The following is a 17612-nucleotide window of genomic DNA, read 5'->3' on the forward strand; positions in this document are numbered from 1 at the left end:
GTCACCTGTGTTGCTGTTCAGTGCTAAAAAATGGAACTCTGAGAATTAAATCTGTATAAATTCCTGTATGTCAAGAGGAATTAGAGCTCATGTAAGTATTTTTAAATTATAGTGAGGTCATCAGTTTGGCCTGGCCTGTGTTGTATTAGGAATATTTGACTCAAGCCCAAGAAAAATTTGTAACTTGAAATATATTTAAAATTAATTGCAGGCTTGCCAACTTTAAAAAAAAAAAAAAAAAAAAAAAGAAACATTTAGGAAAACGTACTCAAAAATCTAGGAGATATTTATAGATAATTTGTATCTTTGTATTGAAACAGAAGAATCAGTGATCTGAAACCAAGAAAGCTTTCAGTAAGTAAATCCTTATAGAATTTGGCAGAATAGATCATTATTTTGTAAGGCTTTGTCTGTGATGGAAGTCAGTGTTCAGCTCAGTGGTCTGTGCTCATTCAGCAGTGAGTAATTGTCTGCAACACGAAGGCTTCTTACACTTCAGCATAATTGGGACTAATAACACACTGACCTTATGGCTAAGATGTATTTATGGTGGCTAGTTCTCATAATGCCTGACCTGTGTTTATCAGTTCATGTGCTGTAAATTCCTACTTTAAACCTTAAATAGTTGATTTTAAATTAAAAAAACCCAAACATCTAATATAGTCCTGTAAATGAGGCAGCTAAACTATCATTTTTACCGTAGTGCTTGAGGTCTGCTTGAAATACACTGTAAGAATATTTTTGTGCAATTTTTCTAGTTTATTTTATTTCTTCTGTGTCTGAATATATGGATGTTATAATATACAAATGTAACCCAAAAGTAGAGTCAATTGAAATGTGCAATAATGTGAATGTTAAGGAGTAAAATGTATTGATGGTTTTCTTCCACGTGACACGTCTCTACCCATGTGTGAGGTTGCTTAATGTATGTTGTTATTCTGGTGAAATTAATGCATGGTTACAGATGTTTTTTAATTCATTATTTTTGTAGATCTGAAGGAAATATACTATAGGGCTACTTATTGGTGAATATTTTATTCATGTGTGTAGCAATATTTAACTTTGTAAGAAATGCTTATCAGTTTAGCTGCAAAAAAGGACTGTCTTATCTGTGTACTCTTTAAAAGCAAGTGCCCTATTACTTGAGAGAAGTTGAAAGCACATTAAGACACTTCTGACAAATTTACCTGATTTAATAATGTGCTAAACACTCCATCTTTTCCACATAGTTTGTTTACTACAATTTTTAATCTTGTTTTTTCCACTGTCTCATGCATTTATTTTACTTACATTACCATTTAAATAATCTTTTGAAAAAAGAACACAAAGGTACATTGATGGTTAATGGCAAATATTTGTTTGAACACAGTTGCGTTTTCACTTAATGTTCAGAGGAAATATCATATTACTACACAAAGAAGGAAAAATGTAGGAATTTTGGAATGTAAATAAACAAACAAATAAGACTGATGTTTATACCTCAAATATCTTTCCAGTATGTGGTAAATATGAATCCATATGTGATTGCCGAGCTGTACTTTCATACGTTGAAGAAGGCCTAGAAATGGGAGCTCCTAAAACAAATCCTGCAACTGTAGGTCACTGGTTGAAAGGGAAGACGTACCTAGTAATAAACATTACATTACAAATAATGCAGCAATACATAGCTATAAAGTAACTAGTTAAGATACTTTGACATTTTGTTTGTTGTTCTTGAACTGTTTTAGGGATTTTTTTTGAGTCAGAAGGTCGTGGCAACGGACCAGAAGACAGAGAGAAAGTAATTCAGGGTTTGGGGTTTCTTTACATCACATTTTGGAACAATATCCAGCGATTCTTTGGGCTGTGTGCTTCAGACTGACACAGCTGTCAACAGAAGGGACCTTCTTTCTTCACCAGAATACTCTTTATTTTATTTTGGCTGGAAAAATCGGAATCATGTCAGTTGACGGTTGAAGATCACTATCTAAAATAACTTCTGCTCAGAGCTAGTCTGAGTTTTACCCTCAGTAAGTTTGCAGATGACACCAAGTTGGGCGGGAGTGTTGATCAGCTTGAGGGTACGGAGGCTCTGCAGAGGGGTCTGGCCAGGCTGGAGCGATGGGCTGAGTCCAATTGCATGAGGTTCAATAAGGCCAAATGCTGGGTGCTGCACTTGGGTCAAAACAACCCCCAGCAGCACTACAGGCTTGGGGAGGAGTGGCTGGAGAGCTGCCAGTCAGAGAGGGACCTGGGGGTGTTGATTGACAGCCGGATGAACAGAAGCCAGCAGTGTGCCCAGGTGTCCAAGAATGCCAATGGCATCCTGGTTTGTATCAGAAATAGTGTGGCCAGCAGGGACAGGGAAGTGATCTTGCCCCTGTACTTAGCACTGGTGAGGCCGCCCCTCGATGACTGTGTTCAGTTTTGGGCCCCTCACTCCAAAAAGGACATTGAATGACTCGAGCCGTGTCCAGAGAAGGGCAACAGAGCTGGTGCAGGGTCTGGAGCACAGGTCTGATGGGGAGCGGCTGAGGGAACTGGGGGGGTTTAGTCTGGAGAAGAGGAGGCTGAGGGGAGACCTCATCGCCCTCTACAACTCCCTGAAAGGAGGGTGCAGAGAGGGGGGATGAATCTCTTGACTCAAGGAACAAGCGTCAGGACAAGAGGGAATGGCCTCAAGCTGCGCCAGGGCAGGGTCAGACTGGCTCTTAGGAAGTATTTCTTTGCAGAAGGGGTTGTTGGGCGTTGGAATGGGCTGCCCAGGGCAGGGGGGGAGTCCCCATCCCTGGAGGGGTTGAAGAGTCGGGTTGACCCAGCGCTGAGGGATCTGGTGGAGTTGGGAACGGTCAGTGTGAGGTTCATGGTTGGACTGGAGGAGCTTCAAGGGCTTTTCCAACCGAGATGATTCTGTGATTCTGTAGAAAACAGCTTTATGGTGAGTTGTTCAAAGCCACTGTTTTCTTCCAAAGTTCAGATTTTTTTAATGTGAAGGAGCAATTTTTCCAGCCTCTATACTGTTGCCTTTTATCTTGCAGAGTAATTGTGGAGCACAGCAGAAGTCTTTGGCTGTGGTGCATCATGAACACTGAATCCTTAAGCAAGCTTGAGGGGACCAAGATCTAACGTGACCTTTAAATATAGGAATTATTGTAGAATTTATGAAGCAGGTTTTTAATTTTTTAAAAAATTTTTTAGCTAAAAGCTAAAACTTTTTTTTTCAGTGGGATATTATAAGCAACCTAGGCTTCTCAGAAAACTTTGTGAGAGTCAGTGTCTCTTGCTCAAAGATGTGGTGGCTGTGTCTGGAACACACATGTGCACACCCGTGTGTACTGTTTATAAGGGAGCATACGTTCTGCTGTATTTCAACATCTGAAACCTGTAGTTACTCATTTTTATTCCTTGAATCAAAGCAAAAGGAATGATGTTGGGTAATTAAAAAAAAAAAAAAAAGCCTGCTAACAGCTCTACTTTGCAGCTGTGTACTAGTGTCATATTCCTGATGCTAGTAATCAGACAGTGATATCTTAAAGTGAAAAAGTAAATGCCATTGATACTGAAAATTACAGTGGAAGTATTAGAATATAATTCCTTTTTAATGTACCTCATTGGAAGTAAATTATTGAAGATGAGAGTAGCAACTGTATTTGTATTCCCAAACTTCTACAGGTTTGAAGGTGAGAAGGTACACAAAAGATCTTAAAAGACAAAAGGGACTACTGTGGTCATTTACTGCTGTCTGTCGCAGCCCAGGAATAAAACCAAAACTCTAATTCCTTTGTGTCTCTCCTTTGGTAGCTATAGAGAGTCTGGCAACTTGCTGAAACTACTCCCTCAGTGCAGCGACACTTAAGCACACTGAAGGTCAGTAGAAGTTTGCAGGAAGGAATGATAATATATAGTGTTGTGTCAGAAACAGCACAGAAAAATGGAAGGCTGTTGTAGCTGGGATTTCTTTTGTCTCCACTCATTGTCACTGCAGATGAGCAGTGTTAAGGTGACAGCTCCATCTGCACACAGGCTTCCCTGCTCCCATGCAGTTCCAGAACTGTTATTTGCCCTGTGAGGAGCTCCTTGTAGTAGTGCTAAAAATTACTCCTGTTCTAAAATTCCTTCTTGATCCTTCCAGCATGTTCATTTCTGTATTTTCATCTGAAAGGGGGCGGTTCTAATATATAAAATTAGTCGAAGATCAGCCATTTATGTATGAAATTTTTTAAGGTGTGGGTCTGGCTTGCCCTTTACAACTTAAAATACCACCTGTTTTGTAGCTCCTGGGGCTCTTAGTAGAGTCAGAGAGTAGGATCAGTAGCATTCATAGGCGTTCAGAGGGCACAGCTTTTCTAATTTGATGTTTTGAGAGAATTCTGATTGACTTTAAGCCCTGGAAACACAAAACTTCTCTAGAAGATTTGTTTTTACCCTCAAGGTAATTTGGTGTTTTCCAATTTAAAATTAATTACATGAACGATACGCTTTGAACAGACACTACGTTTATGTGCATAATTGCCATCTGCATGTGCACCAAAATTTGTCACTAAATATTCTCCCGTATCACCTTGCATCCAATATAATGGTGTGTGTATTAGCAGGAAATGAATAATTGTTTCTGTAATTTACAGGTTGTGCAAAGAAATATTTCCAGCTTGTGCTCTGAGATCTTGGAGTCCACATGAATAGACCTGTGTTTGTAATACGTCTGTATGATTTGGGTTCAATATTATTGATCAGTATTTCTTGAATTGGATAGCTATACAGTAAAAGAACTCAAAATCTGTGAAGGAAGACATCTGGGCTTCAGTGCTGGATTATGAATGTTGGAGAAATGTCCAAAAGTTTACTATGTGTGGGTGCATCTTATACTCAGTAAACTTTCCCAGCCCCTTCCAGGTATTTGAATCTGTGTTATAGAACAGTAGTAACAGTTTCCACGCAGTGTACGTCACAGAATCTTGAGTGAGAGGTCTCCTTATACCTGGGTGATGCAAAATTAATTGGTAATGTGGCTATAATTTAGAAGACGGTCTAAATATATGATTTTTTTTTAGTGCATTGTTCACATTTCAGGGAAACTGACAAGAACATACGAGCAAAATTCATGGTTTAGGCACAATATCTTGATTTGGGGCTCAGGTGTTGTGGCTTCTATTTTTTTAGTGTATCGTTAACATTAGCAGTCACCCTTATAATGATATGACATGTACTGCCTCCAAGTATGGTGCCTGCCTACTCCTGCTATTAGGGAGGGTTGATTTAATCAGTAATGTGGTCTAGGTTCTGTGACATCCTTTGCACTGAAGAAGGGAGTCAGATGCAGTCCTTTTTTCCCATTCTAGCAAAAACTATTTTAGAAATACTTGACAGAACTTCTGTGGTTGTTATTATCACACCTGAATTTGGGTCAAGTTTCTAAGTTACTTTATTTAGAAAATGAATATTTTAAAGCTATTAAGGGAATACTTTCAGTGTGTAGTTATAGTACTGTCAACAAAAGATGTGATTAAATAAATTGAATGTTGAAGATTTTCAGCTTACGGTTAACACCAGGTAATTAAAAGTAAGCGCTGCTGTGGGAGTGCATTATATATCAGCCGTACTCTTTACCTCATTAGCTGGGTTTTTGCATGTTTATGGAGCTAACTTGCAATTAAAAATGCCTTTAACGTATGCTTAACAAGGCCTTTTAGGTATTTGGAATAAAGTACTACAATTTAATTGAAATTGGTATAGCATAAATAGATGTCTTGGTAACATGTGAGATAAATCTCCATGCCTAACTCATCACTTTGCATCTTTTCCTCTTGTGTAATCTTTAATGCTGACAATAAGGCCTGACATTTAACTTGTATAAAAGATGGAGATTCTCTCTTCAACTCCTAAGGAATGTTTTGATTTGTTATATAAGTAAAACTTGATTGACGGGATATACTCAAATTCATGCCTTAGCAATATTTTTAAAATGTGTGAACGTTTGTGTGTGCACGTGAATATGTGTTAGGATGTTTGTAGCTGTAGTGCATCCTTCTTCAGTTAGTCTTCTGTTCTGCATTAGAATACCAATAGTAGTAGTTGTATACTGTCAAGGCAACCTTCAGTCTTGATAATGTACCTTAATGTTTTCATTTTGAATACTGTGATATCTTTTGTAAATAGTTGCCTGAAGTTTAAAACCGAATCTTAGTGAAACTCAGGTGAAAAGTAAAACCTACTTGCAGGTCATTTATCCTGCTGATCTTTTAACTGTGTGCTTGTTTGGCAGGGATTTTGCGGAAGTGGTTGAGATATTTAAGTGTGATGTAAAAACTAAACAAGGGTGAAGTGTCCTTTAGGTTAGGCAGATTGCCAGAGATGATGGAAAAAGAAAACAGGGAAGGAACGGTACTTTTGCAGGACATAGAAGTGTATGTGCTCGATGTGTAAGTAAGGATCATGCTGTGTGAGCCTTCCTACAGTATTATTTACTGTTTGTCTTCACCTAGGAGTGTTGTTGTACCACCGAAGAAATCCACCATTTCCTCTTCTACAGCTGCTATGGGCATTCCTACAAATGCTGTCAGTGTGGTTTCTTCCTTAGATTCAGCCCAAGCCCTGGATTTGTCAGGAGAATCTCCCGGTGAGTAAGGGTAAATTAAACAACTTCAATCCCAACCCTCCTTCTTTTGCTTCTCCCTCCCTCACCATTCACTCTGAATACAAACAAACAAGTTTTTTGTTACGTGTTTTTTGTGATGGGTTTTGTGAAGGTGAGATGTTTTTCAGTAGTTATCCATATCTCAAAACACTGTAGGTGAGAACAGTTGTTTTTCAGACATTAAGTTGTTAGTTGCCTTCCATGGTAATACTGATTAGTGTGTATATATTTTATCTGTCTATATATGAGTCTTGCTTATACTAAGAATATTGATACTTACTGCTGGTTTATTTTCTTGGGGGAAAATGTGCCAATAATCTTGGAAGATGGTGTTTTACGCTTTATTTATTTTTTTTAAACTACTGGAGTGCACGTGGTATAACATGTCCTAAATTATCAAGTCAGACAAAAGGACCTTTGAGACATTCGTATCCTGCATATTACTTTGTCTATATCTGTAATATGCCCTCATCTAGCAGGTTGCAGGCCTGCATTTGGTATTTGTGCCTCTAACAAAGACCAGTAACAGATACTTTGCAGGGAAATAGATGTGACTCTAGATTAAACTGGACCAATTGTCAGTGACATTATACGGGTTCACTGATTATAAGAATTCATCCTTTTTAATATTTTCGGAGAGTTTATCCCAGTGATCATTTTCTTTTTCCTAGTTTTGATGCTGTAGCTACACAAATGTAAAAAATAACCTGCTTAAAAATAAATAAAAATCCCCAAAGTAGTGTTGTATTAAAAAAAAAAGCTTTGCTAAACCTTTAGATGTTCTCCTTTTGCCTTCATCTAGCAGAACAAATGCAAATGTCTGAGCAATATTTGTCGTAATTCCTAGATTTCTCACAGTTTTTGTAAAGCAGGCATACTATATTAACTTGTGTTTAGTATAAATACAGTGTATTCTAAAGACTACTTTTTGCTACAGACTTTTTGTATGTAAAATATAAGCTTATATATAAATTGTAGCGTATTTGTTCAAGGATATATGTCTTAGTGCTAAGTAGGACTGAAAATTATATACAAGTGTTTCCAATAGCTTTAGCCTGAGGTCAAATTCAGTCTTGATGCTCAACTAATTGCTTTGGACAGTTTTTTCAGTGGGGACAAAATTGAGTAGGTTGTTTAGAAGCAAGTGGTCCTTTGAACCCATAGTCTCCCTGGTCGTTCTGTATGCGATAAATGGTGTTTAACCTTATATGCTGTGTCAAAGGCATGCTTTTCTACTTAGCCGTGTTTAAGTCACAAGGCTGTGTAGGATCTCATAATTGTTTGTGTCCCTGAAGTTTAAAGTCAAGATTTAGAACTGCTTTGCATCTTAATCAAGGAAATCTCAATCTATGCCTGATTATTGGTGTTTCTTTTCAATGTTTGAGTTTCTTGCTTCCTGTTTTTATGAACTTACATCCAAATTGCAAAGACTGAGGAAAAAAAAATGTAATTTGTTGCCATGTCCTCTAGTTTCTGGGTGTCTCAAAGATATTTGTTGCCATCTTCAACTGCCCATTGCATTTCTTGGGAAAATCAGAAAGGTTTTGTTCCAGCCACGATAAAGGAAAAGAAAAGCTACTGGAATCTAATATGGTCTTATTCTTTGCAAAAGGGAGAATCCATTTTGTCACTGAAATTGCAGGAGGTAGCACTACACTAGTCTAGGAGTAATGTTTGGACTAGAAAAATTAGCTGTGTTTTAAAATGTCACAGTTCTTTGGGGAAGATTGGCTCTGAGCAGCTAATCTGTTTTAAAAACAATAAAACCTTACCTACATTGAAATTGTTTAAAATAATTGCTAATTTGTTAACTTCTTACTGGTTTACCCAGGTTAGATGTGGGCTAAATTATTACAATTTCTGAAGTCAGTATTCACTTTTAATTGAAATAACAGATGAACATTGATTTTCAGATTTAGTCAATCTTTTAAGAACGTATGGAAGAAAAAATAAGTGTTCCTGTGCCTGTTGAATGTATAAGAAATCCAGACAATAAACAATACTGATATAGTTTGTAACTGTGTGACTTCCAGCATGTCTGGGAGTTTTGGCAAAAATCGGACATGTAATCTGAACTGATATGCATAAAAAGAAACTAATCGGGATTAAAAATAGTAGACATGTTTAGACTGGCAATCTAATTAATTAAAAGAAAAAGTAAAGGGATAAATGAAATCATGCCTTAAACAGATTAAAACGTGAGACTGTTTCTTTTTTCCCCAGTAAAATAATGGCATGGAAACAAAAATTTTGCAGAGTTGGAGTGGTTTAGGCTTGTTGCTCATGTAAATTGCATGCATTTATGGTTGTAATAAAGTACTGTATAAGGCATTTAACTTTTTTATTTAAGGATAGAAGTAGCAATAAGTGAGCTTCCTATAAAACCAAAATATAATATATATAGGTTTCCCCTGAGTTCAAATCACATGTTCTTTCACTAATTTTTGTTTTCATGCAGCAGAGAATCAATACATTGTTCTCACTTTTTTCAGCTAACATTTATTGTAATTCTATTTACTTTTGTAATTAAGAAAAAAAAAAGTCCTTTTTAAAGTGCTGAGACTAGGGATTTATGTAGTGAATATAAATTTGGGGCTTTTTCACATTTTATATGAAGGCTATTTATTAAACATTATTGCTACGTTTAAAAATACATTTCAGCTGTTTTTTTTCTAAAGTCAAAGAATTTTTTAAAGTGAGTTTTGTATGCGTTTACTTGATATGTTTTAAAAACTGATCAAGCAAGCAGAACCGTAATAGAATAACATATAATACTTTGCTGTGGAGACTTGAGTCAATTTACTCCAGAACAGAGATGAAAGGGAGATGCAGACATTAAAATGGGATTAAACAGCAAGTAATAGTGTTTTAGTTGTAATGTTTTCATAAGCATAATTTGGGAATAGATTTTATGTAGTAGGTGAGATCCTCCACTGTGGAAGTGATGTCAAAATTGCTTGGTCAGGGTAGGATCAGTGTTGAAATATTGGTCTATGTGGTTCCAGATGCCTCTGTTGCTATTTGTGTGTGCTCAGAATTTATCAACCTCTTTCCCAATATTTTTTCCTGAAGTTTGCATCTTGCCTGTAGCTCAAGGTCTGTGAGTATCTTGGATATTTGACCCTTAAGATTGTCTTAAGCTCATATCAAGTGGATGTGACATGTCCTAGCCTACCAAATACAAAATGTTGACAAGTTGGAAAGATAACCATCTAAGCTCACCCTGTTGCTCTAAGACTTTGAAAGAGGGTGAAAACATGATTTGGCCACAGACAGACTGGCCTTTTTGCAGGAGGAATTTCTTCATCTTTACTCATTCAAGCCTCAGAGTATTTTGTAGCACAGAAAGCCTTTCCTGAATACAAATGTGACCCTGGTGGGCTAAACTTGCCTGTCAGTCCGTTGCCAATGGCTGATATTTGGGTTGTTAGTCTGCTGGAATTGCCACTCCAACTGTTGAAAGATCTTGGAAATGAATGGAGAAAATAAAGCCCCTTCATCGCCCATGTTGAGCCAGTCATTTGTCTCTTACGGAGGGTGGTTTTGAGCAAAAGAGCATATTTACTAGCAACAATCTAAGGAGGAGGAATTTACTCTAGTTGTTTCTTCCTTGGATTGGCTCATAGGCTGAATGCGAGACTTGATGCAGAGATTTTACGTGTGCTGTGTCCAGGAAGGGCTATTGGAAAGGCAAGACTAATGTTTGGCTAGGCAGGACTTGGTGAATTTGTCTGAGCTATGGTGAATATGCTTGTATTTTTGTCACTTAAGTTTTCCTCTTAAATGTTTTTATTACAGTTGTAATGTTCTAAAGTGCTGTGAACGTTTTTGATCTCTTTTGCAGTTCTCTCTGATGCTCCAAGTTTGTTTCTGTACTTGAAGGATTTCATATGAGTTTTATTAGTGCTTCACTGTAAAGAATGCAGTTTTGAGGCTTTCACTGTTCAGTTTGCAAATGGTTGTTCAACTATAATTTTTATAAAGAAGGAATATGAAAAGTCTGTAGGAAGCAGGAGGGAGTTGCATCTTGTCCTTACTCTGAATGTAGAAAACACTCAGAAGTTCCACTCAATTTCTGTTGCCTGCCTCTTACTTTAGGTTCTTTGAGTTCTACTTGTTTTGCCTCTGAGCCACACAGAGTTGCCATCAGGTTTTCTGCTTCTCCTGAGCAGAGACATGGGCTGTTCCTCAAAGTGTGAAGTCATAAACCAGGCCATGTTAAAGGCCAAAGTGAAAAAGGAGGTGATGCTTGGAAGAAACTTGGGTAATAAGCAGCAACAGGAGATAAAAAAGGAGTTGACTCCTGAATTCTAGTCCTACCTATAGGAAAATGTAAATTTTCTCCCCCAGCTCGCTTGTTTTGCAAAGAATGATATGCATTGATTTTTATACATAGATGAAAATAACCTTGAAGTCTCACAATAAAGTTAGTTAGCGGGAGACAAGCTAAAGTAAGAGAAATGAATGTGAAGTGAGTTCCATCAGTGCAAAGGTCATTTAAGAAATTCACCCGATTATAGTAACTAATTTTACAGTGACGGTAGTTAGAGGCTAGTTACCAAAGCAGAATGACACTTTAAAAAAAAATCTCAAATGCTAATGTTATGCATGGAAATGGTTTAATGCTGCTTCAGTATAAAAACTGTTTTAAAGCAACTTCTTTTTAGAGAGTGCAGCATTGTTTTGTGAAATCTGTTTTGGTTTAACGTACAGATGTGTTTATGTAACAGCTCCCTTATATTAGCTTGTAAAACCTTTCATTGTAGTCTTGCATTGTACACTTCCAGCCCCAGAAGCGTATTTTTGAATGAGCTCATTATTTTACTGGATGCTCCTTTCATAAAGGGCATCGGTGTATTTATGTATGGTAGGTCTGTTGTACAAAATTAAGAGGTATGGTTATTTAATTCAAATCTCTGTTTTTTATTTTTTACTTTTTTACTTCATCTTCATCCTCCCAGAGTAAAGCATATCATGCACCGCTTGTGTGTTGCCAACCATACTTTGTGAGTGTATATGTAAAAGCATAAGGATCTTACACAAGGAGTTTCTTTAACAATATTTTATTGCTAGAGACATTATTTGTTTAGACTCTTGGGGACCTTGAATAAACAATAAGGTTTCACTGTAAGGGTGCTAGACAGATGATCTATTTGCATTTTCTTTTATGTTCTTGCAAATGTCTGTAAAACTGTCAGTTTGAAGGAGCCAGTTTATCAGTGAGAGGATAAGGAAGAGATAAGTCAGTTTAGTTCCACATGTTTGAAGTAGCTACTGCACTTACCCACATGTCTGTTGTGGATGAAAATATGCTACTGAAGTATTTTCATTTTTTTTACTGAAGGCAGAAAAAACAGTAGAATAAAAAGCCACTTCTGAGTTAAAGTCAAAAAAGTACTTCCACTAAACAAAATTTGAATGCAGAAATCACTATGCCTAATCCAAATAAAAAAAACCCCTGAAATTCTCATCTGTGATAAATCTGAGATTCACCCCTTTTGGTGAAATGTATCTGCGTTTGGAATGTGGATTTAGGTGATGATAAGCGTGAAGAAATTCAGGCCATAAATATCCTTATATAATCTTCAAAAAGAGTATCAGTTTATATAGGTGCCTGCCTTATGCTGTTGTCAAATTCAAATTATCAGTGTTTTTTCAGTTATGTCTATATTTAAAAGTTAATTTTATAAAACTTCATAGTTTTATATTTATACCTAAGCTGTTATTCACAACTTATTTTGATTTCTAGAGGCAAAAAATCATGTCCTATCTGTGTTGTCAGTGATTTCCTTTACTTTCCATTCTAACCATTTTTATCCGTGCCATTGTGTGTAAAAACAGAATACCAACCAAAAACCCTAATGCATCCCACAAAATAAAACAAACAACAAAACCCCCAAGTTACCCCGGATAGAGTGTATGTGTCTCTATTAGACTCGCGATGGCTATTATGCCCTTTCATTGTCCTTGCAGATGTTTTCCTTGAATTTTTTTCTGTTTTTTTTCCTTCAGTTATTTTGCTTGTGGCCTAAATATTGCATTGGATTATTTTAATCTCATTTAATTGTAAAACTCGTGCTACTATGCTGCACTCTTTAAGTCTTATTTTTCACTGTTAAATTGATCCTTGATTTTGCTAAGCATTTTATAGGATTTTAGTTGTATATACTCTTGAATTTCTAACATACTCAATATTTAGTGGATTACTGGTCACAGATTTTATATATAATAAAAACATGCAAACATTTATATTAGAAGACTTTCTCTGTGTGCAATCTGCATGTTGAGAGGACTTTCTTATTTTGGAAGGCTTTGGATTTTCAGTTTTATACTCTGTTGGGCTACCCAGATCAGTGTGCTGGTTTCCCCTTATGGATGGTGTATGGGCTTAAGTCCATTACTGGGCATGTGGATTTAGGAATATTTTCAAGTTAGAGGGCCTTGTTCAATCAGAATAGGGATGTTGGGCTTTAGGGAGAAAGCTGGGAATTCTAGTGAATTTTTTTAAATATAAAGGTTATAATGAAAATGAAAGAATTGCTTTAAAGTCTTAATCCAACAGGCAGCATACTTACTGTGCATACTTAAGTATGAATGTGTGTGTATTTAAAAAAAAAAAAAAAGACTGTAGCAAACAACTGGAGCCTTTGGAACTGCTGAATCAGGTGGCTTGTTGCCTTCTGTGGCCTTTGTTTTGTTTTTCTATACAGGACGCTCCATTCTAATTTTTGGCATATCCCTTGACTGCTTTTCCTTTGGGAACACAGAAAATACTTTTTGGTGGTTTGACTATGGAATTATAGCCATGAAAATATTGAAAATATTTACAGAATCTAGCCATCACTGTTGAAACTTTCAGAAACATACCTTTGATTTGCCTTTATTAGATAAATTATTTAGGAAGTTATGCCCAGAAGATTTGGATTCCACCTTGTTTTCAGTCAACACTTTGTTCCCCACTTTCTTGTCCTTCATTTTATATGGCTCACTCAAAATTTCTTTTTGACCCTGTCATCCCATACAAAAATCAAAATAAGAGCTTCATGTCGAATTTATGAAGAGTGTAAGCGAATCATATTCACAAAGATATCTCCTACCTATGAAGAAAGACAAATAAGAGCAAAACTTTTCACCGTTTTGATGCATTAGTTTAATTTATTAGTTTCTGTGCTGCCTGTGAATCAAGATCAGAGAAAAATATCTTCCCCAGATGGGGGTGGGGAAAAAACTCTAACCCACAAAAACCCAGCGCTTCTGAGGGAAAGGTCTGTGTGCCAGCATTTTGGAGCAAAAGTTTGAAATTTGACAGGAGAAATAAACTTAGTATCTCATGGATCTGTCTTTGCCATCTTTTTACAAGTCTATTCCACTTCAGTCAAGTATAAAGACTTTGCAAAGTTGCAGTTGACATGTTTTGGTAGACATTTTCAAGATTTTAGCAGCTTATTTCCAGAGAGGTTGCATTTAACTGAGCTCACTCAAGCGTAGGTGGGACAATCAGGAATTTTTCTATAGTTATAGTTCTGAGAAGGGTCATGTCTCAGTGTGGTAGATGCGAGAACTGAAATGATTAAACTCTTTTCTTTCATGCTTTTTTCTTTTTCTTTTTTTTTTTTTCCTTCTTTCCCCCTTTCCAGCAGCATAAGAATCTGAAACTGGCGAGGTGAGAGGAAAGAGAATAGGACAGGGTGTAAGGTTGGAAAGAGATAGGATTGCAGATGGACTAGAAGCAGCCATGCTCCTGGGAAATACACAGAAATCTGTCTGCTAAGATTCATTCCTCTCTATAGTTTGGAATGCAATGCAAGATTTGTGAGTCACCATTCCTATCCTGGCAGCAAATATCTGTGAAATCTCTGGCTGTCTTGCTTACCCCCTCTTCATCATTGCTAATACCAATCCATACTGCAGTATGGAGGTTGTATTTCTCTTCATATACTGAACAGCAGAATTTAGTATTTACAGATTCCGACTCTGCTGATGAGAGCCATGTAGTGTCAATTTGACATAACACAATTGCATTTTTTTTTTTTTTGTAAGCGTAGGATACATAAATGACCCAGTCTTCCCTATCAACCTTTGAATAATTGATGTGGCAAAGTTAATAACTCATAAATGAGGTTATACCACTGCCATCATGCTAATGATGCTGGAAGTGCAATGGAGAATTTTATCATAGCTGTCTTTGTCAGAGTCCCAGTGTTGCAAAAATTTAAGCCAGGCTGTTGAAAATACCCACTCATTTTGTATTCTGCTTCATTTTGACACAAATATGTTTCAATTTATAAAAAAAAAAGGGGGGGTGTTTCTGTGCAAGTTACTTGAAATTGAATAAACACTTCCAGTCACCAAAAGAGATGCTATAAAATGTTACCATTTGGCTTTATATTAGTATATTTTAGTTGTATTAGTATATACTAGTACACTACAGGAGTATTAAGGGTGTGAGACATTATTTGTATTCACTGCTTAAGGTTGTAAGTGTTCCTAAATTTCTTCAGAGACAATCATGGCTTATAAGGCCAGAAAGGATCACTGCAGTCATCTGACTTCCTTCACAAAGCAAACTACAAGGCTTTCTGGAATTACTTTCTATTTGTGCTAGAGCACAATTTTAGAAGCTTGCCATGGCATATGTGGTAAATATGAATGTAAATAAATAGGAGTCATATGACAAAAAATTTTTGAGGTACAAAGGGGTGAAAGGGTTCACCTAGTTCTCACACACACTTGAAAACCGTGGTTTCTCAGAGGTTGGGCTCAAGGCTTTAGTTTCTGGTCCAGGTGTCTAACCTCTGGCATGTTTTTTTTATATAATTCATTTAATTATTACTTTCTCTTGTAGGAAGGGGATCATCTAATTCAAAATTGCCATCTGTCCCTACAGTTTCTTCAGTGCCTGAGGATTCTGCTTCAAATATGAGGTAACTTCAATTGAACATCTGAACAGTTGTGCTGTGGCTTATGTTTTTGATATTACAGTTGGACACTCTGATTCTACATCACTTAAGAATGTTGTTTTGCTGGTGTTCAATACTTAATGAAAGTTTGGGAAAATATGAGTGTTGGGTTATTGATTCCTTCTTATACATGTATATCACTTAAACATTGCCAAAAACTATACTCCTTTCTATAAAATTTCAGCAAGTTCCCTTTTATTTTTTTTTTAATCACATGTATCTCTCTACTAGTATTACAGACAGGCTTGAACATGCTTTGGAAAAAGCTGCCCCACTTCTGAGAGAGATTTTTGTGGATTTTGCTCCCTTTCTTTCTCGGACTCTTTTGGGCAGCCATGGGCAGGAGTTGCTGATAGAAGGTACAAGTAAGTTTCCATTTTTAAACAGCTTTTTTTACGTGTGCTTTGTTTTACGTTAGAGACTTAAAATTTCTGGGTGTTTTTTTTTCTGCTGGCTCTGCCTTAGAAGCTTTGTTCCTGCCTTCCCACACAGTGCTGTCCACTGGATTTCACTGACTCCTGTTTCTTCAGTCTGTAGTTCTTTGAGGTCATTGTCATTGCCTCCATCTTTGCCATCTCTGCTACCTCTTTGCCTCCATTTCATCTGATAGTTTCCTATATCTCATTATATGGGACCAACTGTGGTTGTCTTTTCCTTAGTTTTCCAGCTCTTCCAGGGAATTGTTCCACAGAAGGTGGTGTATGAAATGTTTGAGCTTTAAACAGAAAACTTGGTGTCAGGGTCAACACTTTGGTACAAAGTAAAGTACATAGTGTAGAAAGTTAAGTACAAAGACCTTGCATTTTTACTGTGATAGCGTAACAAAAGGCTTCTTGGGAACTCTGTCAGCAGAGCATGTTGTGGTGTATCTCTTGCATGTGAATCTTCTTCTCTCTCTTTGGTTTCCAATTGGAAGGCAGTCATACAGGGAAGAGGAGTACGCTGTCAGTATTGAGAAGAATTCTCTGGTGCTTCTGAGAAGATGAAGATTTCTGGTTCCCAACAACGATCATGGCTCTTCCTGATGTTGCCTTAAAATGATTGAGCTTGAGATGATTAAGTTTTCTTTCTACTAGTGGGTTTCTCTCTGTTTAAAAGTGAGGCTCAGTTCTGCAATGCAGACGTTAATGTTCTCAATCTTAAGTCACGTTAATTGGAGCACTGCATTTAGTAGTGAACATCAGATTTTCAATTTTCTCATAATTTGGTTATATCATACAAATAGCTTTGTTCACTGATTTTTAGAATGAAAATTGCAGTGTTTGTCCAGTTTTAAAGCAATGAATTGAATTAGGGCCTAAGCTTGTTGCAGCTTCCAGTGATGTGCATTCCCATGTTAGTTGATTAACTTGAGCTGATCGCTTGCACGTGAGCTGTATTTGCATTAATAGATCTAGTTGCTTCCTGTGGAAATAAAGTTCTTTTTTAAAAACATTTTTGAAACTACTTGTTTTGTGAATGAAGACAGGCATCCTGTATGTAGTGCTGAATGTGGTTCATTGTCAGAAACATTAATTAGAGTATCAAACACGTGTAAGTGTTTTACTGAAGACTGCTGATATCAAAATTGAGACTTCAGTGAAATTAAAGTTACTTAGTTTAGGAATTTAGCTTGCCTACCTGTTGGGGTAGGAAGAAGTGTATGAATTGTCCTCTCTAAGACTGAAAAAGATGGGATTCTACTTTTGATTATACATGTGGGCATTGCTTTAGCTGATAAACACTTTAATGGAAGCTGCCTTGTGAACAAATTTATTTCATTCATTTAATAAGAATAACAGGAAAGAGGTTTTTCTCAAAGCTTTATTTGCCAGGGAAGTAAATATCCTATTTAGCTACACTTTTTCTTATCTGAAGATAAAGGAAATTATCTGTAGTATAGATTGACAGTAGTATAGATTATATACACAGAGAGATTAGTATTTCATAGATTGGATGACCAAAAAAAAAAAAAGCAGGAAAATTACTGGGAGTGTATGAACTGTCTAGACAAAAATAAACACACAAACCCCATTTTCGGGCCTGAAGACCAGTTATAG

General features: G+C 36.7%; 1 protein-coding gene across 8 annotated transcripts in view; it reads left to right on the top strand.

The window, feature by feature from the left end:
- Window positions 1–17612, top strand: part of LRBA (LPS responsive beige-like anchor protein) — a 424097-nt gene that overhangs the window by 99427 nt on the left and 307058 nt on the right. For 4 of the 8 annotated variants that reach the window (XM_074867473.1, XM_074867476.1, XM_074867478.1 and 1 more), the window contains 3 exons: window positions 6462–6595; window positions 15459–15537; window positions 15805–15938. In XM_074867473.1, the coding sequence (XP_074723574.1) occupies window positions 6462–6595; window positions 15459–15537; window positions 15805–15938 (347 nt within the window). The other 4 variants (XM_074867474.1, XM_074867477.1, XM_074867480.1 and 1 more) reach the window with 3 other exon arrangements.

The sequence above is a fragment of the Strix uralensis genome, chromosome 4, assembly GCF_047716275.1.
Source record: "Strix uralensis isolate ZFMK-TIS-50842 chromosome 4, bStrUra1, whole genome shotgun sequence".
NCBI classification, from domain to species: domain Eukaryota; kingdom Metazoa; phylum Chordata; class Aves; order Strigiformes; family Strigidae; genus Strix; species Strix uralensis.